The following is a 23,700-nucleotide window of genomic DNA, read 5'->3' as shown; positions in this document are numbered from 1 at the left end:
AAATAAATAAATAAATCAGGACAAATGTAGGACAAAATTTTCAAATGGAAGGCACTGTTTTAAAAATATGGAGGACACGTGAAAAAAATTGCTGATTTTTTAAAAAATGTTAAGATAAATGCATGTTTCTGAGGCTTCTATAGACAATTGCCCCACCATGCCCCTTGCGTGAGAGGCCAAAGGCCCCGGCGGCAATCGGCGGCAGGACCGGGCTGGGGCCGGTCCCAAAGCCTCGCCGGGCCGCAGGTTGCCTACCCCTGCTTTATAGTAATGCTGAGTGGCTGTCTACACATGCATCCCACTGTGCTCTCTGACACTCCCATATTGCCATAAATCCCACTGTGTTGTCTGGCACAGCCACCGTTGCTGGTGTGAATCACTCCTTCTGAGGTTACAAAACACTCAGCCATGTGACTGATGCTGGACAGCTTGTTTTTGAACTCAGAGGAAGGAACTCTCACTAGCAACAGCAGCAGCACCAGACAACCTGGGGGGTACATGCGTAGACAGGCGCCCAACATCACTATGACATACAGAGGTAACGGAATAAAGGGCTGCTCCAGAGCCAGAATACTCTGGAAGCAGCCGGGAATATTCTGGCCAGGGTAGACAGATCTCAAGTGTGTTATGGAATCTTTATTGTTGGAGATAGTCATAAGTAGGTCAGACAAGTAATAATAATAATAAAAATAAAAATTTTATTTATATACCGCTATTCCAAGGATCACAGCGGTGCACAGCAAGAGATAAAAAACAGTTAAAAACATCACAAACCGCAGTACCCCCAGCAAATAACAACAATTAACAATAACAACAATAGACAACCAAACAGCTCCCCATACAAATGGCTGTGTAGAATGGAATACAACATAACACTGCCAAGGGGAAAGAATGACAGACAAGGCTCACGGGGGAAAAGCCTGGCGAAACAAGAAGGTCTTTAGATCCTTCTTAAAAGTATCAAGGGAGCAAGTATCAAGTATTGGGTTGGATTTCTGTAAAAGGTTTCACTTTTCAGAGGCAATTTAAAAAAATTAAATCAGAAGGACTGACTGGGGATCCTAATGGAATGACTTCTACCTATATGTTCAAAACTATCTATCAATACAGGTGAAAGAGCACAGTCAATGAAAAGAATGATTTTGTAGGCAATTGAGCCTACCTGGCTTCCATCTCCGGTCATCCTCTGTAACCATGTCCACTCCATTTATTAAGTTTTCCCAAAACTCCTGCAAGTTTTCTGATTCCGGCAGCTTCCCTGCTATGCCTGCAATCACCACGTCCTCCATCTCTCAACTTGTCCCTGAATAGGAAGTGATTTAAAAAATCAGATCCAGGCAACGACAACAAATGATACAAGCAGTTACAATGCCTCACATATTAAAAGTAAATATGGCATTACCAGATATGGATGGACAGTTAATTTCTCATACATTTGTGTGTAATCATTTAAAGATACAGTACATCTATAGAACAGGACCAAATCTGTACTGTTTTTGTGGACTTGACCATTTACATACTAATATGTTTAGAGATCCCAGATTCTAATACTGGTGTATTGCCTCATAAAAATGAAAGAAGTAAAAAAAAAAACAAAAAAAACCCCAAACCAAACAAAAACAAAAACAACTACCACAAACAAGCAAAAAAACAAAGACACTGAAAAGGTAGAGGTGCAATGGCACAGTGAATTAAGCTATCCAAATAGAAGAAGAAACAGGACTTTGCCTAAGAAATTAATTCATGATAGTTGATTCAATAAAACTTAATATGGGTAATACAACATGATGGATGGAGCTAAATTCTTCAAACGGAAAAGAAGAGTGTTACAGTAATGCTTACAAGCCCTAACCCTTACATGTACACATTCAACAGGGTTGGAAACAGATTAGGCATGTATGTGCCACCTAGGATTCTGTGAGAAGTACATGTACAAGTTTAGGAAGATAAGCACGTACAGTTCAGAGACATGCACAGGAACTCTTCCCAAAGTGAATCAAGGTTGAGTATGGGGCCAGTAGAGCAAACCTAAACCCCAGTCCCTTCATGGTTTCACTGCACATGTCACATTCCTTGAACAGGACTATTGAAAAGGCTTAATAAGCAATACAGATTGAGTCCACCTTATCCAAAATGCTTGGGACAGGAGATGTTCTGGATTTTTTTTATTTTGGAATACCTTTACTTGCATATACCTACATAATGAGATATCTTGGGGATGGGACCCAAGTTATGTTTGATATAAATCTTATACAAATAGCCTGAAGGTAATTTTATGTAATATTTTTAATAATTTTGTGCACAAAACAAAGTTTGGGTACATTGAATCATCAGAAAGCAAAGGTGTTACTATTTCATTTCATTTCATGAAATAGTTAAAGATACTATAGTCAAATGGACGAATTATGTAGGACACAATCTTCAAATGGAACAATGGGAGAAAATCTGGAACAGAGGAATTAAATATAAAGCATCACAAAACATAAAAGAAAACTGATACATGTTCTATAGGTGGTACCTTACCCCAGATAAATTAGCTAAGATTTATAAAACTACAAACAATAAGTGTTGGAAATATGGAGAGGTACCAGGTACGTTTATTCATTGCTGGTGGTCTTGCAGATACATCAAAAATATTGGAGTAGAATAAAAACAATGATTGGTGAAATCTTGCATCTTAAGTTATAAATGAAACCCAAATACTTCTTACTAGGAATGTTTGAGGACAATGTGGAAAAGAAATATGAAAAAGTATTGTTTTATATGACATCTATAGCAAGGATTCTAATGGCACAATATTGGGAAAGCAAATTTATTCAAGTCAACCTCAGCTCATGGCGACCTTGTGGATGAGACACCACCAAGCTCCACTATCCTGCACTGCTCTGCTCAGATGTAGATTCAGGCCTAACTGACTCTAGACTCTAACCATCTGGTGTGTGGTCTTCCTCTCTTTCTACTGCTTTTCCTAGCATTGGCCCGATTTAAATGGGCCTTTGTGCCGCCCCCGTCACGTGCTAGGGGTTGGCCGAAGATGTAGCATCCACACCGGCCTCAACCCTAGCACGTGACAGGGGCGTCAAAATGGCTGCGCCCTGTACACACGGATGCCACCATTTTGACGTGATGGACGCGTAGCATCCGCATGTCCCATCACTCTGGCAACGTCACAAGTGCGTCATTTGCGCACTCAGGCATTGCAAGCATGACGCAAAAAGAACCCACTTTTTGCAGGTTCTTTTTCCGTCACTGGGAAGCCTCGCTGTTTGGCAGTTGAGGCTTCCCACCAGCGGAAATGGAGGCGGCAGCAGACCGCCCTGTTTGGGCGGTCTGTATCCCCCCATAATTATCTTTTCTAATGAGTTGTGCCTTGTCATGATATGGTAAACATATGATAGCCTCAGTTTAATCATCTTGGCCCAGACAATCCAAACAAGTAACATTTTCAAAAATTGTGCCAGACTCCTCCATAGTAGCAGCACTGTTCTGATGGCAGAGTAGTGCTTCCAGTACACACAGCCCGCACCATATGTGGTTTCCCTTCTGCGGCTTACAGCATACGCTGAAGCCACAATACAATCTAATGAATGGCACATGAAAACAATGAGATGCGAGCATACGTGGTTTACCCTTACACAGGGTGGTGGTGGTAGTGGTCTGGAATGGATCCCCTGCGTAAGGGAAGGGAGGACTATATACATCTCTTCTGCAGCTCTGGCCAGCTTTAGGCTTGCTGTGCACGAAAAAGGAGGGCTGAAGGAAAAGGAACAGCCCATTTCCCCATTAGTTTGAGTCAGTAGTTCAATAGTAAAAGAAGAAGTTGCTTCTAATTTTGTATTTATATTCTGTGATTTTAAAAAACCCAATAAACTAATAAAAAGATGCAAGAAATACAAGAAATTCAAAACAATCCTCAGTTATTTGACAATTAAATTATGTCATAGCATAAGTGGATAATAATTCAAAGCATGTTAACATCTCAAAAAATTAAATAAAAATGTATTTCAAGGTATAATACTTCCAGAAAACATGATTGTTCAGTTTATCAACATCAAAACAGAAAAATAGTAGAACATGATACTGAAAAAGACCCCCTAGTCCTCACAAACACAGCATTTTGAATTATTTAGATAATAGTATTAATTCCATCTCTCTGTTTACAATTAAAAGAACAAGAAAAAATGATTAGTTGAATCTGGGTAATTACAACACTGTGTTCATAAGAAGATGGTCTTGATTAAAAAAATTACTTATTAAATTAATTAAATTTGGACTGAATAGGAAGGTTTTGGCCCCAAAACTGGTGATTTAAAAAGTATAGCTAGAGTTAGAAGCTAGTTATGTTTATATGCAGTTGAGTCCTGTGTATAGTTGCTCAGAAATATGTCCTATTTTGTTCTGTGAAGCATAGAAATGCACAGATGTGCAGACTTGAAATTACACAAATAATAAAACATCCAAGGGATCTCTGTAATAATTTACAACATAATTGCTTTTCCACTTATGATATTTCTGAAAGTATACTAGGGCAAGTTTTGGCTGGCACTTTCACTAGCAATAAGCTCCATAGTATCAAAATAGCTTAAATTGCTTTTATACATTTTAATATTCAGATCACAGATTAAGAAATTAGTCTGAAATATGTCTTGGCTAAATTTGGGCTAATTCCATCAAATACAGAACATTTAGTAGAGTGTTCCTCTACTAATCTAAGCAAATAGAATTAAAAAATATTGTTTGGGCCTCTTATTGAGTTGGGAAGAGGGGGCAGAATGGGCTATATCCTCCATATAAGTACTGCCATGGAGGGCTAAGCATCCCTCTCCCTCTCCTAAAATGAATAGGCAAAAAGATTGGTGTAGTAAAGTCCGCCAGAGTCAGTTTGACATACTGATTTGTGCATTGGGTTATGACCCTGGAAATCAGGGTTTGAATCCTGGCTAAGCCATGGAAACCCACTGGGTGACTTTGGACACGCCACACTCTCTCAGCCTCTGAGGATGGCAATGGCAAACTCCCCTCTGAAGAAACATGCCAAGAAAACCTCTTGATATGTTCACATTAAGGTCATCATAAATCAGAAACGAAGCAAACAACACACATACACAGTAGTCAAGGCCAATGCTTCTTCGTGATCAGATATGGGAATTGGTGTTTCCCCCCCAATGTGTCAGGGACCAATTCCCTATTTGTGCCTATTGATGACAATGGTTTCCTGCTTTTTGGGAAACCTGCTACAGATTGCTAGCCTCTGTCAGACCAGTTCCAATCCACAGACCACCACTTTGAGTTAACACTGTATTTGCCTCCAAGTCACTTGTCAATTTATGGCAAACTCATGTATTTCATAGGGCATGGAGGCCTCAGAGATGGAAGTTTATCGCACTGGCCCTAAAACGGGCCCAGTGTGTTTTAAAATGTGCATGCGCACGTGTGCGCATGAAACGGGATGGGGCCAAGAACCCTGTTTTATCGCACGCTGCAATGCCGCCTTTGCCGCCGGGTGTTCCAATTGCGTCCCCATTCCGTTCCAGAGGGCACCATTTTTGGAAACGCTTTAGAACAGTTCTCAGAAATGGCGCCCCTGGAACGGAACGGGGACACAATTGGAATGCCTGGCGGCAAAAGCGACATTCCAGCGTGCGATAAAATGGGGATCTTGGCCTCATCTCGTTCCGTGTGTGCCTGCACACGTGCACATTTTAGAATGCACTGGGCCCGTTTCAGGGCCAGTGCGATAAACTCCATGGTTTTGGCAGCTCCTTCTTCTGAAATATAGCCTACAGCAACTGGTATTTCTTGGCAGTCTTCCATCCAAGTACTAACCAGGCCTGACCTTGCTTTGCTTCCAAGATCTGATGAAATCTGGTGCCTTCAGGTCAAGGCCAAGTGAATTAAAAAAGATATGTATGGTCCAGCAACTGACTGCACTGTCTTGTTTACTGTGCTGTGGGAGCAGAGTTTTGGTGTTGCGGGAGAGGTCAATCTAGGGTTGCCATATCCTGCCGGGGGGCGGGACTGTCCCAGTTTGGGGTGGGTCCGCATGGTCCCACCCCGGTTTGGCCCCGCCTCCGGGATCCCCCCCCCCGCGATGGATGCCAGGCAGGGAAAGGAGCCTCGCCTCAGCGAGGCCCGTTCCCTGCTTGGCCTCCTCCGCTGGCAACGGAGGTGGCCTGACGGGGGAAAAGGGCTTCACCTCAGCGAAACCCTTTTCCCCCGCCTTGCCACGTCCTCCGCCGGCCAGGGAGGCGGCCAGGCCAGGGAAAGAGCCTTCCTCTTCTTTCTCCTCCTCCTCTTCTTCTGCCTGCTCTCCTCCTCCTCTTCTTCCTCTTCTTCTTACTCTCCTCCTCCTCTTCTTCTTCTTCCTCCTCTCCTCCTCCTCTTCTTCTCCACCTCATCCTTCCCCTCTTCCTCCCCTTTTTCTTCCTCTCTACTTCCTCTTCTTCCTCCTCTTCCTTTTCCCCTCTTCCTCCTCCTCTTCTTCCTCCTTTTCTTCTTCTCCTCTTCCTCCTCCTCTGCTTCTTCCACTCTTCCTCCTCTTCTGGTTTTTGGTCAGAAAGGGAAGCACATTTCTGCCATCTGTCTAGGAATAATGCCAAATGTCCTCCATTTTGATCATGCCTAAGAAACATGCATTTATATGAATTTTTTAAAAAAAGCATCAAATTTTTTGTGTGTCCTCCATTTTAAAAAAAAAGTGTGCCCTACATTTGAAAATTTTGTCCTACATTTGTCCCGGTTTGGAGGTCCTTACTTATGGCAACCCTAGGTCAAGCACATCCAAGCTCAAATCAGAGCACGTGTGGTCAACCTGTAGTCATTCAGGTGCACTTGGATTGCAGCTCCCACCATATGTTGGGCAATCCAAAACCATCTAGAGGCCCGTACTTTGCCAACGCCTGACTTAGAACTAATTGACAGAAAGGGCGATGCAGATAATGTAGAGAGTGAATGAAGAGGTCATGTCCTGAAAAGAGAGCTTTTAGTTCTGTTACTGTTGTATAATGTCCATTATGGCCCAACTCCATCAGGGCTAGACTCAAGAAGAAGAGCCCTCCCTCCATGCCAACAGTCATCATCTGGCCTGGGAGGGAGTGACAAGGCAGGCCCAGTTCCATCAGGCCTAGCCTGAAGTAGAAGAGCCTTCCCTCCACCAGTGCTGCCAATTTCTGGGATTTTTCCCAGAAATTGGGAATTTCAAAGTTTTTCCGTGTCATTTACAGGAGTGCTAAATTTCTGGGAAGATTCTGGGAAATTCAGCCTTCCCACCCCAAAAACCCAGCCAAAAATACCTTCTTGACCCCCCAAAAACCTCCCATCCTAGAAGTCCTGCCCCCTTTAGCCTTCCCATAGTGCCTTGCACCCCCTGACCCAGAAGTTCCACCCCCATTCTGGGAAATTTGGGGGCATTTCAGGAAGCCAATCAGGGAATTTCCTTTGAGGGTGATTGGCAACGCTGTCCTCCATGTCAATTGTCATCATCCAGGAAAGAGTGAAAATGCAGCCCAACTCCATCGGGCCTAGCCTGAAGAAGAAGAGCCCTCCTCCCATGGCATCTGACACCATCCAGCCTGGAGGGAGTGAAAAGGTAGGCCCAGCTCCATCGGGCCTGGCCTAGATTATGAAGCAGAGCCCTCCCTCTGGTCCATCGGCCTTGTTCCAGGTCTCAGAGGAAGAGAAGCACTGCTGGCCCTGATCCTCTTCCCCACCACCATTCCCTTCTCCTTTTGTGTTGTGTCTTTTTAGATTGTAAGCCTGAGGGCAGAGAACCGTCTTATTAAAAATTGTATGTACAGCGCTGTGTAAATTTACAATGCTATACAAATAAAGCATAATAATAATAATAATAATAATCAGTGTTTCCCAGTACACTCAGGATCCATACATAAAACATTGGACTTCCAAATATAACTCCAGTCTCCCTACCTATAGGTCACATGCCCATTCAAATGTTTTTTTAAAAAAAGATAAAATAAATTAGCAGAGAGTGAAACAAGGACAGTACTTGTTGATCAATGTATTGGCAGGAATAAGGCATGATATATTATGGATGTATGTTCCCCCTTAATAAGTTCTGCCCAGATATTTTTGACTGGTTTTCTTTTTCTGTCAGTTGATGAAGCTTTCTCAGCAAGTATTATTGGTTTGCTTTTTAATATATTGCCAACAATTTTTGTTATAGACTCCCTTTTCTTCTACACCTTCAATAGGTACATGTACACAGGTTCACTGATATGATATCAAAAGTAAAACACTTAGGACATTTATAAGCTCTGTGATGGATGTGGAGAGTGGATCAACATGTCCTTTTAGATGAAAGGGAGTTTCTCAGACTGCATGATTCTCCCAGGAAATAGCAAGTGTGGTCAGAAAAGGGAATTGTATGTCCTTTGATATGAATTAAAGGGAAGTGGAAGATCTAGGAAAGGGAACCCTGATGGCAATACACATCATATACCATTAGGAACAGACATGCTTCCCCGTTAAAAACATCTCCATTAATCTTATTGGAGCATGAGAGGAGCCAGTGATTGATCAGTAACAATAAAAATTAAATTTGTTCCCCACTGTGCCAGGAAAACAGTTCTCCTTTGTCTTTAGGAGACTCTTCAGCTTCATAAACAGCTTAAATGGCCTAACATTAATCTATTGGCAAAACTGATCCCCTCCCCCTCTGCACTGATTTATCGTATCATTGGTCAATATCCATCATGCATTGAGAGGGATAAAGGGGTCGAATCTGTTAGCCCTGTCTCTCTTTACCTGATCTTCAGTGGCTTTGGGATTAATAATATGGCCAGAATAGCTTCAGATGAATTTGATTATCCTAGGATCTCCCTTTTGTGTGAAGGGGCTCCCAAACTGTCCTGTGGTATGAATATAAGGTCTTTCCCATTCTGTTCAAATGTGGAACAAATAAGGTATTTTAGGTATTATAGCGGGGTAGGCAACCTTTTTGAGCCGGGGGCCGGGTTGCTGTCCCTCAGACAACTGGGGGGCCGAAGCCAAAAAATAAATAATTAAATACTTTTTTTAAAAAAAAATTTAAATAAATAAATAAACCGGGACAAATGTAGGACAACATTTTCAAATGGTGGACACTTTTTTTAAAAAAGTGGAGGACACGCAAAAATATTTGCTGATTTTTAAAATTTTTTTAATATAAATGCATGTTTCTGAGGTGTCTATAGACAATTGCCCCCTTGCTCCTGCGCGCGAGAGGCCAAGGGCCCCGGCGGCAATCTGCGGCAGGACCGGGCTGGGGCCGGTCCCAAGGCCTCACCAGGCCGCATCTGGCCCGCGGGCCGCAGGTTGCCTACCCCTGTATTATAGCTTGATAGTCAGTGTGGTGTAATGGTTTGGGCATTGGACTAGGATACTGAGAGACCAGGGTTTAAATCCCAGCTTGGCCATGGAAACCCACTGGGTAACCTTGGGCATGTCACACTCTCTCAGCCTCAGAGGAAATCAAAGGCAGATCTCCTCTGAAGAAACTTGCCAAGAAATCCCTATGATAGGTTTACCTTGGGTTTCCACCATAAATTGGAAATGACTTGAAGGCACAAAACAACAACAACAACAAAGCTTGATAGCTGTAGGGATGCATGATCTATCTATAAAAACTGCTGAGACATGATCCTGGATTCGAACTAGTTTTGAACCACTTGATTTTCTCCTTCAAGTATTCACTCCATGAGCCCTCCCTTTCCCTATGTATGTTTCCCTATTCAGTTAAGTTTCAGATATCTGTGTAAGAAATCCAATGTCTAAATCTAATTGCTAGTCCCCATTCAGCCATGGAAACCCACTGGGTGACTTTGGGCAAGTCATACTTCTCAGCCAAAGAGGAACTCAATAGCAAACCTCCTTTGAACAATTCTGGACAAGAAACACTCACAACTTTAGGACTGTCATAAGTAAAAATGACTTAAAGGCACACAGTATGAACATTTATGTAAAGCCCATTGGATCTACTCTGGTTGGGACTAGCTGTTGGGTTTAGGCCATAGTCTTTATAGTTAATTACATATAGTATATAGTATAGATTTATTTAGAACCAGTGTGACATACCGGTTTGAGTGTTGGACTATGACTCCAGAGACCAGGGCTTGATTTCCCGCTTGGCTATGAAACCCACTTGGTGACTTAGGCAAGTCACATGCTCTCAGTCTCAGGGGAAGGGAATTGCAAATCTCCTCTGAAAAAATCTTGCCAAGAAAACCCCACAATAGGTTCACCTTAAGTGAACCACTGTAAGTCAGTAATGACTTGAAGGCACATAACAACTACATAGGTCTATCTATAGTATAGAGCCAGCATGGTACAGTGGTTTGAGCATTGGACTACAACTCTGGAGACCAGGATTTGATTCCCCGCTTGGCCACGGAAACGCACTGGGTGACCTTGGATGAGTCACACACTCTCGGCCACAGAAAACCCCATGATTTGGAGTACATCTAATACCAACCGTATTAGCAGTCCATCAATCAATCAATCAATATAAATTAGGTTAAAACAGCACTGGTTTAAAAATTCAGGCTTACAGTTGTCACAAGACAGAAATGACTTGAAGACACACAGCAACAATAACAATAGATTTATTCTAGTAATATATTCAAGCAATTTATATTATTTCCCTGAGGGGGTGAGCCATATTACATTAACTGCATAAAAAAGCAAGAAAACCAAAACAAAACAAAGAAGTTTGTGACATATAAAAGAGCAACATGTTGGTTGTAGCATAGTCCATGAAAGCTCATGCCCCTTCCACTGGCAGGGCTGCTGCACTTTTATTTTTCTTCTGAATTTTTAATTTAGTACTGTTTATATTTATTGGTTGGTTGGTTCTTCTTGTCTTAAGGAGGCAGTGGTCAGACCACTCTTTAAAAAGCCCTCCCTGGACGCCCTGGATAGAAATAACTATAGGCCAGTCTCGTTGTTGCCATTCTTGAGCAAGGTGATCGAGAGGGCGGTTGCTAATCAACTACAGGCAGTCTTGGATGAAGCCGATTATCTGGACCCATTTCAAACCGGATTCAGGGCGGGATACGGAGTTGGGACTGCCCTGGTCGCCTTAGTTGATGATCTCCATCTGGGCATCGAAAGGGGAAGTGTGACCCTGCTGGTGCTCTTAGACCTCTCAGCGGCCTTCAATACCATCGACCATGGCATCCTTCTGGAACGCCTGAGAGAGTTAGGTATCAGAGGCACTGTTCTACAGTGGTTCCGGTCCTACCTCTCAGGCAGATTCCAGATGGTGGTGCTGAGAGACAGTTGCTCTTCTAAAAGAGAGCTAAAATTTGGCGTCCCCCAGGGCACCATATTGTCTCCCATGCTGTTTAACATTTATATGAAGCGGCTGGGTGAGATCATCCAGAGACATAGGACAGGGTGTTATCAGTACGCTGATGACACCCAAATTTATTTCTCTATGTCTCAGACTGATGCAGTGACTAAGGATGGCATCTCTCCTCTGAATGCCTGTCATAATGCGGTAATGGACTGGATGAGAGAAAACCGAATCAAGCTAAATCCAGGTAAGACGAAGGTACTCATTATAGGAAACCCAAGCCAAGGTATGGAATTGTGTCGGCCAGTTCTGGATGGGGTCACACTTCCCCTGAAGGACTCTGTCCACAGTCTGGGGTGCTCCTCGACTCGTCACTTCACCTGACAGCTCAGGTGGATGCAACAGTCAGGAGCACTTGTTATCAGCTTTGGCTGATACGCCAGCTGCGCCCATTCCTGGAACCGGGAGACATTGAAACAGTTGTACAAACACTAATAACCTCTCAATTGGACTTCTGTAATGCGCTCTACATGGGGCTACCCTCATGCCAAGTTTGGAAACTTCAACTTGTACAAAATATGGCAGCCAGGTTAATTACAGGTTCTTGTGGTAATGATCACATAACACTGGTTTTGAAATCCCTTCACTGGCTGCCAATTAGTTTCCAGGCAAGGTACAAGGTGTTGGTGATTACCTTTAAAGCCCTACATGGCTTGGGTCCAGAATACTTAAGGGAACATCTTCTTCCATACTGTCCGTCCCGCACTCTAAGGTCCTCGGGGAAGAATCTACCTCAGCCAATAAAATCTAGGCTAACTTCAGTCACCCAGAGGGCCTTTTCCATAGCTGCTCCGAAGCTATGGAATGACCTGCCGAAGGAGATCCATGACGTTTCTACTCTTACAGCCTTTAAGAAGGCTCTTATGATGGATCCCTTCCGGCAGGTCTTCCCTACCTAGTTCCTCTCCCCGTTTACTGTGACTTACGTCACTCTGTCCACCAATTCTTCTAAATTAATGAGAAGAATTAAATTAAAATTAATAAAATTTATATTCTTGCTTCAAGAAGAAGAGTCCTCCCTCCCTTGCTCCTTCCCAACTGTCATCATCAGACCTGGGAGGGAGTGAAAAAGACAGGCCCAATTCCATCAGGCCTAACTCTGAATTTCTGTAACTCACGTCGCTCTCTTTTATTTTATTGTATTGAATTTTTTTTTTGTATTTTATTTTATTTTATTCTCTGTATTTTTATTACTGTAACCCGCCCGGATTTCTTGTGATTGGGTGGCCTATAAATAAATAAATCATCATCATCATCATCATATTGGTTGACTGACTGATTGCTATTATGGTTGGTATTTAGCTATATTCTGTTTTAATCTCTGTTAGAAGCCACTTTGAGCCCCACACTGGGAGAAAGGCAAGATAAATAAAAATATATATAATTAATAACAATTAGAGGACACTGATCATTGTCTGCAAAGTAGAAGTTAACTGGATCCATTTAAACCCAGAGAGACTATCCTGTACAAACTGATGAATTTGCTTAGATGGCATTTCTACCTGTTTCATGCTCTTTGGACAGTATATTTTAGGATAAAGTTGAGAAATATTGCTCTGTTCAGCAGGAATTTGAGTCATTTGACTTTTTGAATTGAGGCATTAAAAGCCAAAGAGATTACAAGGACAAAAGGAAAATGTTTCCATCAGCCTAAGTGATACAATGGAATCGAGGATGAGGGTATAGTTGGATGCAGATAAATGAATCTGAACAGTCTGAAAACAGACAATAACTTTTTCAGAGAGTAGGAAGCAGTGTGAAACAGGCATTGTAAACTCATTTGTCAGCTCTGGAAACAAACTGTTTGCATGCATTTGTAGCGTTTCAGAACCAAGTTCATACAATGCTCAGTTTCATTTGTTTTACTTGTCGTTTCATACCACTTTCAGTGTAGACCAGGTACATCAGTGTGCCTGTCAAGCAACTTTTTACATTTATAAAAACTTTTGTCAGCCTCCAACTTCAGACACAATAATAACTCCTCTTTGAAAATGACTTCATTAGACCATGCTGTCCTTAAAGAGGATAAGCTGCCTTTAAAGATGTCACCTTCCTACTTTTCCCTGACATTCTTTTCTATCATTTATCTGTTCTTACAGAGTTACTCAACATTACAGTTTTAATACAGCACTAGACTTATTCATAGTGTGTTACAGAACAAAGAGAGTTCCTACACCAATGTGAGTGCAGCCTAATTATATCAGAATGGTGCAACAATCAGATTAAGAAGATTCAGGCTGGAGCAAAGGCCTGGTATGTAACTGTGAATCTGAAGCAGAGCTGGCCCTATAATTAGGTGGAATGAGATATTTCCTTCAGGTAGCAAGAGCACTCTGCTGCTGCCTCCTGAGTCCATTCCCTCTCTTTACCTACTTAGCCTAGTTTTACCTGCTGGTGAGCACTTCGCAGCTGTTCACTACAGATCATGTTGCTGCACTTCTGCTACCTGTCACTGATTCCTCAAATAGCACAGGGCAAGCTACTAGTACTCTCTCAGAACTGGTAAGCCATTACATGGTCCTTCTGGCAACCTCTCTGTTTACTTTCTCCCCCTACCTCCACAGCTCACCATCCAAGCACCACCAAAAGAAGAGTAGGGAGGAAGAAAGACCTATCTGTCTGTCTGTCTGTCAAACAACTCATGAACAAGTGGACTGATGTGATCTGCAATAAAATGTGTCCCTGTAAATTCAGGGGTATATGGGATGGGGCAAAATTTGCTGCTTTGCCTCAGGCAGAAAAATGTCTTGAGTCAGGTCTGGTATGAAGTAGGCCACAGACAGGATAGTGAAGTAAGACAGAAAGCAGAGGAGGAAAAGTCCATTCATAGCATTCCCATACCTGCCCATTGTATGTGCCTGTGCTTAAGTAAACACAGGAAATGAACACAACAGATCAATAATGGGGCGAAGAAAGTAGACATTAATTATGTAGTTTCTCAGGGCAGGTTTACACAAGATGCATCTGAGCCATCCTCACCACTCCAAGGTATGCATTTGAATGGAAAGCATAATATATGAATGGAGTGATCATAGATAAGGCCAGTAGCACTTCCCATGATTGTGGTGGCACTTTGCCCCAAAATCTAGTCAGAGAAATCATTGCCAATTGTGTCCCCAACTGTTTGGTTTATGTATTGTATGAGATACAGTGACTGTGTACTCAAGGATCATTGGTTGTTTAGGTTTAGAGTGGGGTGGGAATCATGTGTTGTTTCAGATGTTGTAAGACTCCATTTCCCAGTAGCTCTGGCCAGCATAGCATTGGTGAGGAATACCAGATGTCCAACACCATCTGGAAAACCACATGATTCTCACCTTGGTGAAGACAGCAAACTGATCCTTAGCCTTTTCCAAGGTGACTAACTGGACTTTCTGCTGAGATTATCCCTACAGGTTAGTCTGAGGGTATTTCTTCTTCTTGCCAATAAGATCAAATATGCTCTATTTTTATTATAATAATAATAATAATAATAATAATAATAAGTTATAAACCCAGATAGCCAGATAGCCCTTTGCCACTCTGGCCCCTTTTGTCAGATATCTTTTACATCCAGCTCTCTCTTTCAAATTATTACTCCATATTCTGACTGGAAATACTCCAAGGAGGCCTCACCATTGCAAAGGCCTAATTATCACCTAATTATTTACACAATATTTTTGCAACCTTGTGGCACCGTGATAACACATTTGTTGTATCATCTATAATAACCAGTCATTCTCACTAGTATTACTCATTGTTAATTTTTTGTTTCATCACAGTACTTTGACTATATACATCCTACATTAACTACCCTGAGATATATGTTATACATGTTTTGAATACTACTCTATTATTGGTTTTCCCATTATTATAAAAACAAGAAGCACTTGTGGTAGCTGGGTATCAAACATATACAAAGTTGTGTATTATTTTAATCAAGAGCCTTCTCCACGCCATTGTTTATGTTCTTAACTTTAAAATAGTGTAAAGCCTTACACTGATTTATTTTGCTGATTTCAACACATTGGCTGTATTGCCTATCCTGATGCTTAACATGATAAACATTAATTTTTCCCCAAGGCTTGCATAAGACATTTTGTTGTGGGATGCGAAAGACAAAGATCCCCTCCACACACACACACACACACACACACACTTTCCATGAACAGAATCCAACTGGACTTATTTGGACAATGGTGATGGAATAATGTCATCCCCTTGCAACCCTCCTCATCTACCAAGGGCAGTAGGCTAGTTAGTGGATGCAGAGCAGACAGCATGAAACACACACACAAACACCACTGCTCCCTGATTAGTATGAAATACATGCTACATTGCCCTCCTACATTGCCCATTATAGTTTGCACCTAAGAGAAGGACAAGACAGAACAGATGGTGACTGGACTGGCAACTGAACCTCACTTCAATTTTAATGGCAGGACAACATCCTCCAATGCACCTGAGGTTAGGTTAGGCCGGGGATGCAGAGCCTGCCACACATTAGGCACAGCCCTGTTCTCCAACAGAAAGGAAAAGATGGAAATGCTTAGGAGAAATGGGTGAGGAACCTATCCCTGCTATCTCTCACAAATACTCCCAGCATCTGCTGCTTGAGGCAGTTGCCTCACTCTGCCTAATGCTAAGGATGGCCTTGTGCTTCCCTCCCCCCCGCCAATACACTCCTTCTTTTCCAATTCAGTACAACCAATTTTTTTTAATTTTAATTAACCACAACTCTCATCACATTCCAGCCTTGTAGTTGAATATTACTATAGTTTGTGGAAACAAGCCAAATTTATAAATTATGCATTGAAGTGGGGCAGTTTTAAACCAATAGTTAGTTAAGCTTAACCACAGTTTGTCAGATTGAGACAACATGGCAAGTTACAACTAATAAACAACTGAAAGCATGTGGAGAGATCTTGTAGCACCTTTGAGACTAACTGAAAGAAAGAAATTGGCAGCATGAGCTTTCCTAAACTTCTGTCTAGTTCCTCAGATGCATTTGGCAGAGTGGAAGCCAGGTACAGACATATACCAGAATATGCCATTGGTATGTGAGGATTTCAATTCACATGACAAATCCTTTGTAATTTGAACTGAAAGCATGGCTCATCATGATATTCAAATGGATCTGTTCCGTCTCCCTTCTGCAGTTTTATTCTACCTCTTTCTGAGATGAGACATCCAGCACAATATGCCTTGATGAAAATATAGCAAATGTTTTTAAAATAAAAACTGTTCTCAGTAATTAAAGAGGAACTGTTTTAAAGAAATACTGTGTGCCCGTGCCCTCATACAAAGTTTATTTTTAATTTATTATATAAACAGTGTACTTTAATGTTACATTAAACTCAGAGAAAGGGGAAATTGTCCACTTACGTTATAACATTATATCAATGGTTCCTAATATTTTTTATTAAAGGAATTCAGTATCTGACTGCTGTTTTTGTTTCACTCCTTCCTCTTTCAGAGATCCCATAGACACCACCTGGATTTATTTGCAACTACATGTATTTATGATTCCAGCATAATGCTATAATGCTAAACACCCTTATTTTGAAGTAAGCTCCACTGCATCTAGAGTGCCTTGCTTCTGAATTAACATACATGCATCTGAGCTGTTACTCCATTCAAGTTATTAGTCTGTGTCTGTTACTCTGTCCATAAATTATGCATTTTACAATTAGACCCAGTGTGTACAACTGAGCTTATACTCTGGCGTGTAGCACTTAGGTGCATGTTGTTTTAAGAGCTAACTTTAAATGAATGTAAATGACATGTGAATGAATCAACAAATGAAGCCAGTGTCACAATAATTTTACCATAATGTTGCAAGCAGATCCATTGGGATTAGTGTACCAGTCTCACAATGAAAGCCCTGCTATTTTAGCTTTAAACCCAACTTTGACCGAATTATTTGTAATTAGGTTAAGGTTCCTTGCGTCAGCATTAGAAATAAACTTTTGACACAAATATAATTTTTTCCTCCTCCTCTGGCGCCATTTTAAAAAGTACTCATGGCTTTCAGATTTATTCTAAAAAGCAGGAGGGTTAGAAAACAAGGTAAAAGAGAAATATTCTCGTTGTTCCTGACCCTATTGGTTTGGAATCATTTTTCAGGCAGCATTTTTTAGGATCGGCAGGCAGTAGGGAGTTAAAAACTCAGAGACATCTATATTGTAGCCGTATCTGGGTTAACACAAGGGGGTGTGGTACCCACCATCATCTTGAACAGAGGCTTTCTCTCTCTGGAGCCTCTCTGCTGCATTAATTCCTTACTTTATAACATAATTTAACAGTATTCAAATCTAATAGCTATCTTTGATGCAACACAGAACAAAATTAATTTGCTGTGATTTTAAACGCCCTGAATCACTGCCTTTGAAACCAGCTCTGACGCTGACAAGAATAGGAATCTAAATTTATGATTAATAGCCGGGGAATATGGATACAATACTTGTGTATAGACCAAATATTGAATGGATAGGCATTTAAGCATTGAGGGGAAATTTCTATATGAGCTGCCTGTGGAGAAGTGGAAGACCAGTGCTTCGAGAAACAAAGTAGAAAGAATATCTGATGTCCTCATTTTCTAATGGCACAATAGACATGGCGGAGAATCTGTTCTGCTCACACGCTTAGGCTCTTTGTGCAGCAATGTGTATTTAGTAGCAGCTAAAACTGAGGAGAGAAATGGCCCTCCTTTCTTTCTCCCTGGATCTGGGGAAATGATGAAGGTCTGGGCTGTGGCACCCTGCCTTCCCTGCCTGGCATCAAAATGGCTGGATCATGCAGAACACTTGCAATGCAGCAAGGCTTAGCCTCCATCCCTCTCTCCCCTCTTGCCATACACTCCTCCCCTTCCTTCCTTCCTTCCACAGCCTCCCGGTGATGCACACCTCTTCTTCCCTGGCAGCCTCCTTTCTCCATCACCCATTATTACAAAATCTCAAAGCAAGAAGCTGTTGCTCTGCAATTTCTAAAGAAGCCAAGGAGAGTGATTTACTCATCATCAAGCCATTTTAAGAGAGGACCATATGGTGAAACTGAAAGGAAGGAGGGGATCTGGGAAGTGGCTTTTGGAGGAGAGACCCAGCTGCTTGGAAGAGAGAGACAGTCTAGTCTCTACTACTTCCTCACCCAAGCGTTGCATCTGTCTTCCTCTGTTCTTCTCCTCCAGCCACCCCCAATAAGCATTTGTGTTATGTATGACTCTGGCATTCACCAGAGCAGCTGTCTTTTCTTCTTGTGTCAGGATGAATGTTTCTCATTCACATGTTTGAGCTTAAAATTGCAGATGAGAAGATGGTGTCCTCTATAGTTACACAACGAGGGAATGAAAGGAGAGTGTGTTCAGAGATACATTTCTCAGCTGTATGAAGCTGATGTAAGCATGGGTTTTGTACCCACGTTTCCTCTCCTCCTCCTCCTTTCAGGGCCCACTGCCGCTGAGGTCCTCCCTCCTAGGTATTCATTGAATCATTTTCCCGACCAGATCTAGAAGCCATGGTTACAAAGACTGGGATGAACTAGGACCTGAAACGAATGTCAAAGGGCGCTTTGCCTAGAGTTCCTCCTGCCTGGCAGAATGGGGTGGGGCCGGGTGGCCCTTTGGGGTCTCTTCCAACTCCAGCATCCTGGGAGTCTTCTTCTATGGTCCTGTGCACGGCGGGCCCTTCTTGCCTTGTGCGGACAGAAGAAGCACCTGCAAGAAGCTGGCCTGCCTGCCTGCCTGCCTGCCTCCTTCCCTTCCGCCTGAGCTTCGGGCCCAGCCTCTATTCCCAACCGGTGATGCGTCGCAGCCTGTGGAGCTGGGAAAGAGCAGGCGCATCCGCACCGCAGGGATAGATCCGGCCCGAGCCCACTTCCCTGGCTGCCCCTCGTTTGTTGCGGCGCCAACACAGTGGAGGAGCCATGATGGCAGAGAGAGTGGGCGCACTCCGGATTCTTTCTGCAGCAGTGCGGATGCGGCCCCCGAGGAGGAAGCCGGCAGCGGCAGAGGCCATCCCTCCCTCCATTCCTGGAGCCAAGGCTGCCTCTCCCGGCGCCCTCAGCCAGGGCCAGGGGCCTCCAGGGAGCCCCGACAGGGAGGGAGGGAGGGAGGGAGGCAGGCAGGCAGGCAGGCCAAGAGCAGGGGCTAGCACTCCGGCCGAGTAGGAGCAGACTCCGCCGCTGACTCCCAGGACTCAGGGACCCTCGCTGCTGGCCAAGGACGGAGGCCCCTTCCCCCGGAGCGAGAGAAAGGGAAACCCAGGCCCAGAAAGAAGGGCAGGCTCGCCCACAGGAACAGAAAGGGAGACTGGCCCCCACACAGCTCCTCCAGGAAGGCAAAGGCCCCCGCCTAGAAGGAAGGAAGGAAGGAAGGAAGGGCAGATCCCCTCCTGCAGAGGCCGGCCCTCCTCCCTCGCCAGCAGCAGGGCTCCTGCGGGGCTCCTGCGGAGGGGCGCCCAAGATGGAGGGCCTTCTTCCTTGGAGGAGGAGGAGGAGGAGGCCGGGCGAGAGGGCCGCGCCGGGTCCCCTGCTTACCTGCTGCTGCTGCTGTTCCCGGGGGCCAGGCGAGGTCCCTGCTGGCTGGGGCCACAAGAGGCGGCGGGTGCCTGGGGTCCGGGGGAGGATGCTGCTGCTGCTGGCGCTGCTGCTGCTGCTGGGTCCTTCTTGGGCCACTGGGCACTGACTCTGGCGGCGGATGCGCAGGACGGAGGCGGGCGATGGCGCTGGCGCTGGCGCTGGCGCCGGGTCTGTGGTCCCTCCTTCCCGAGTGCCTGCCTCTAGCTCCCAGCGGCTATTTAACCAGCCGCCACCTCCGGAGGCCACGCCACATGGGCTGACAGCTTTGCTCCTGGCCTCTGCGCCAATGGGAGCCCGGGAGGGGCCTGGGACACCGCCAGCCCGGCCCGGCAGAGGAGAGGAGAGGAGAGGGCGCCCTCCTTTCCCCGGACGCGCCCGCGCCCGCCTCGCCTCTCCCGCCACTCGGCGCCCGCCTCGGGAGCGGGCTCTCAGGCTTCCTCCTGACACTTTTCTCCCGGGCAGCATTCAGAAGCCCACGGATTTGACAGGTCCAGGAGTGTTTGGAGCTTTTCATTCAGCCATGCCTTACACTTCCCTTGGGAGCCCTCCATTTTGAGCAGGAGGAGGAAGGCCAAAAGGCCCTCCCTTCGGAGCAGGGACTGATTGGTCTTGGAGCTTTTCATTTGCTCATGTCTACATTTCTAGGAGGGTTTGGAGCTTTTTGTTTGGCCATGCCTTACACTTCCCTTGAATGCAAACAAAACTCCATCAGGGATGCCTTTCTTGGCCCCCCGAAATGCCCAAGAGACTTGTCACAGGCTTTGGAGCTCCATGGGCTTCTTCGCCAGGCAAGATATCACAAACAAGGGGAGATGTTAGTCAGATGCCATCATGCTCTTTCAGCCCTTAGTAGAGAGGGGAGGATGGGGAGGAGGATAGCTTCTGCAGGCAGGGACTTCCCTCTAATGTCCTCCGTTATCAGCAGGACTAAGAAGCATGGATTTGCATTTATATGCATGTCTTTAGCTTTTTATTTGGTCGCATCCTCCATATTTTTCTCAGCTGTCCTTCATGTTAGGGTGCCTCGTCCTCTTTTGTGGTGAGGACACATCTGGTGCCCATCTCCCCCTCCATCCCTGAGGGCTGCCATGGAGAGGGACCAGCCTGCCACCTGGATCTCATCTAAGTTCACCTTAAATCCAAAAACAACTGGGAGGCACACAACTACAACAATGGTTTTTTTAAAAACATCTTTACCTGATGAAGAAGCCAGTGGCACTTTGAAAGCTTGCAACATATATTTGTGTGTGTGTGCGTGTGCTTTTTGGTTGGCCCCAAACAAAAGGTGGAAGGGACCATCTGCTTTTGTAGAGAGGAGCTCAGCCTGGCCAGGCCCAAAGGACATGCGGCCTCCTTCCCTCCACTTGCCTTCAAGGGATGGAGGTGCCCCTGAGGCACTCTTTCATGGGAAGCAACACAGAGACTTCTTTGCGGCAAATATGTTTCATTTGGCCTTAGCTTTGTGGGACTCTGTCACTCCCTTCCTCAGAGAGGTACCCCAGCCAGGCAGCCTAAGTTTAGGGGAACAGACTGCTTCCGGCTGACATCTATTGTACCCTGGGGCACAATACGCATGGCTTAGTAAACTACTAATGTTGGACTATGGCTCTGGAGGCCAGGGTTTGGCCATAAAACCCACTAGGTGGCCTTGGGCAGGTCACACTCTCTCAGCCTCCTCAGAGGAAGGCCACAGTGGCAAACTTCCTTTCAAGAAACCTAGCCAAGAAAACCCCAGGATAGGGTCCGGTCGCCTTAGGGTCGCCATGACACCAGAGGTCCTAACTGCAGTGGTTAAATGCCAGTACTTCAGCCACTCAAAACCCTAAGGCTGCAAGTTCAGTCCCAGCCAGGGAGGGGCTCAGGGTCGACTCAGGCTTGCATCCTTCCATCGGTGGCTAAAATGAGTGCCCTGCTTGTTGGGGGCAATTAGCTTACACTTTGCAAACCGCTTAGAGACTGCTTAGGTGGTATGAAGTGGTATATAAGTGAAGCTGCTATTGCTATGGCTGACTGCCAAGGAGGGCAAGGCACTGCAAAATGTAGGACGTTGAAGGAGAATGTACACACACTCCTGCAAACATAAACGTGTACATTGTTTATACATTTTAATGGTTTCTATGCTAACATGTTGTGTTTTAATTTATAACTGTTTCAACCCCTTAAACTGCTTAATGAATTTTTAAAAAAATTATATTGCTATATTTTAACATTCTTATGCTGTTTTTAATTGTATTGTTTTATACATGTGGTTCGCTGCCTTGAGTCCCTGTGTTGGGAGAAAGGTGGGATATAAGAAAATAAGAACAATAGAAACCTATTCTTCTGAGTCCTGCTCAGAAGGGAGGACCTTTTGGGAGTCCTCTTGGACAGAAGGCTGAAATGGAGGACGTGTCCGGGAAAAGAAAGAAGTTCAAACTTTCCCACCCTGAAGAGAGAGAGCTGCCAAGCAAAGGACAGGGTCGCCATAAGTGAAATAAAACAACACGCAGCAGCAGCAGGAGGAGGAGGAACACTTGTGTAGTACTACTAGTAGCAGTAGCCCATCAGTGCCTAACTGATTCCTTGCCTGCCGCCTGGGGAGAGGAAGGCTGAATGAGGCTTCTGGCCGGGAGCAGGTGGCCCTGGAGGGCCGGAGCCTGTCCCTGGGGCCCTGGAGGAGAGGAGCCCCCCTCCTGTGCCCTCTGGCCGGGTTCCTCCCCTGCAAAGCGGGCAAAAGGGAGGAAAGGTAGCCAAGCGGCTAGCCCCTTCTCCTCCTCCTCCTGCTTCTTCTTCCTCGGGGGCTCCCCTCCGTCCTTGAGGCCCGAGGCCAATGGGAGGCCCGGGGACGAGGAGGGAGGCTGGCCTGTCCAATCTGGGAGGCTGCGGGGGAGTTGCTAGGCGATAGGGTGATCAAGTGGTGACTCTGCCGGGGGATGGCTCTGTTTAGGAAATGAAGCGCCGGGCGGTGATGCAAGCAGCGCCTCTCCAGTGCGGCTTATTTCAGGTCATTCACCTCAGCAGAGTGCGAGCTTCCTGGGTTACTACAGTTCAGGCCTGCATGCAAGGCTCCAGCTCCATCCCATGGGCCCTGGCACTGCATTTGCTTCCCCACCACCACCACCACCACCACCACCACCTCACACACACAAACATAGGATCCTGGGCAATGATGGTCTCTTATGGTTATGGGCAGCCAGTGCCTCACCACTTTTCACAGCCTCCGCTTAGATCTAAAGGGAATGCTCTCTCTCCTGTTGAAACTGGGAACTTGTAGGATCTTGTTCATTTGTTCATCCGCTGGCACTAAAGTCTTCTGCCAGGCTCCCGAGTGCCGACGTCCTTTATCTTGTGCAAGAACCTTGCGGGAGCGCTGAACTTATTCACAGCCTCCCACTTGCTTTGCCCAAATGTAACACTCCCTATTCTGGGACAAAGAGAGGCCGCCTCTTCTTCTTCTCCGGCCTTCTCAAAATTGCTTTTGCCTCTGGTGAAACGGGCTCCAATCCACACCATTACACTGTTATTTAATAACAAAGCAACACCAATGCTGTTCAAAAGGTGACTGACAGAAATGGAGGCTCGGAGAAGGAAGCGGAACCTAAGTCATTTTGCACATTACAAACGTGCTCCTACTTGCTCCAAGCTGTGTTTCAAATCAATATGATGTAGTAGTTATGGGTGGTAGACTAGAAACAGTCCAGAAATGGAGGAGGGCAAACCCACTCGGCCATAAAATTCATTTGGTGATCTTTGCTGCTCAGACTGCCTCAATAAAGTGATGTAGGATGGGGATGGGAGAATGAAGAGCTTTTTACAGT

At 44.8% G+C, this 23,700-nt stretch overlaps 1 protein-coding gene across 2 annotated transcripts in view; it reads right to left on the bottom strand.

Moving 5' to 3' along the window:
* The window catches only part of FASN (fatty acid synthase), an 82,204-nt gene extending 62,096 nt beyond the window's left edge, over positions 1-20,108 (bottom strand). The window contains exons 1-3 of one of the 2 annotated variants that reach the window (XM_042451004.1): positions 19,862-20,108; positions 15,936-15,941; positions 1,163-1,306 (exon numbers count right to left, since the gene is read on the bottom strand). In XM_042451004.1, coding sequence (XP_042306938.1) covers positions 1,163-1,289 — 127 coding nt within the window. In that variant the 5' untranslated portion in view covers positions 1,290-1,306; positions 15,936-15,941; positions 19,862-20,108. Of the gene's footprint in view, positions 1-1,162; positions 1,307-13,738; positions 13,742-15,935; positions 15,942-19,861 lie in introns of both variants that reach the window. The other variant, XM_042451005.1, reaches the window with a different exon arrangement.
* Between the last annotated feature and the right edge of the window lie 3,592 nt (positions 20,109-23,700).

Source organism: Sceloporus undulatus, chromosome 2, assembly GCF_019175285.1.
Source record: "Sceloporus undulatus isolate JIND9_A2432 ecotype Alabama chromosome 2, SceUnd_v1.1, whole genome shotgun sequence".
Classification (NCBI taxonomy): Eukaryota; Metazoa; Chordata; class Lepidosauria; order Squamata; family Phrynosomatidae; genus Sceloporus; species Sceloporus undulatus.
Note: the sequence above shows the minus strand (reverse complement) of the source record. Positions and strands in the feature narration are given on the sequence as shown.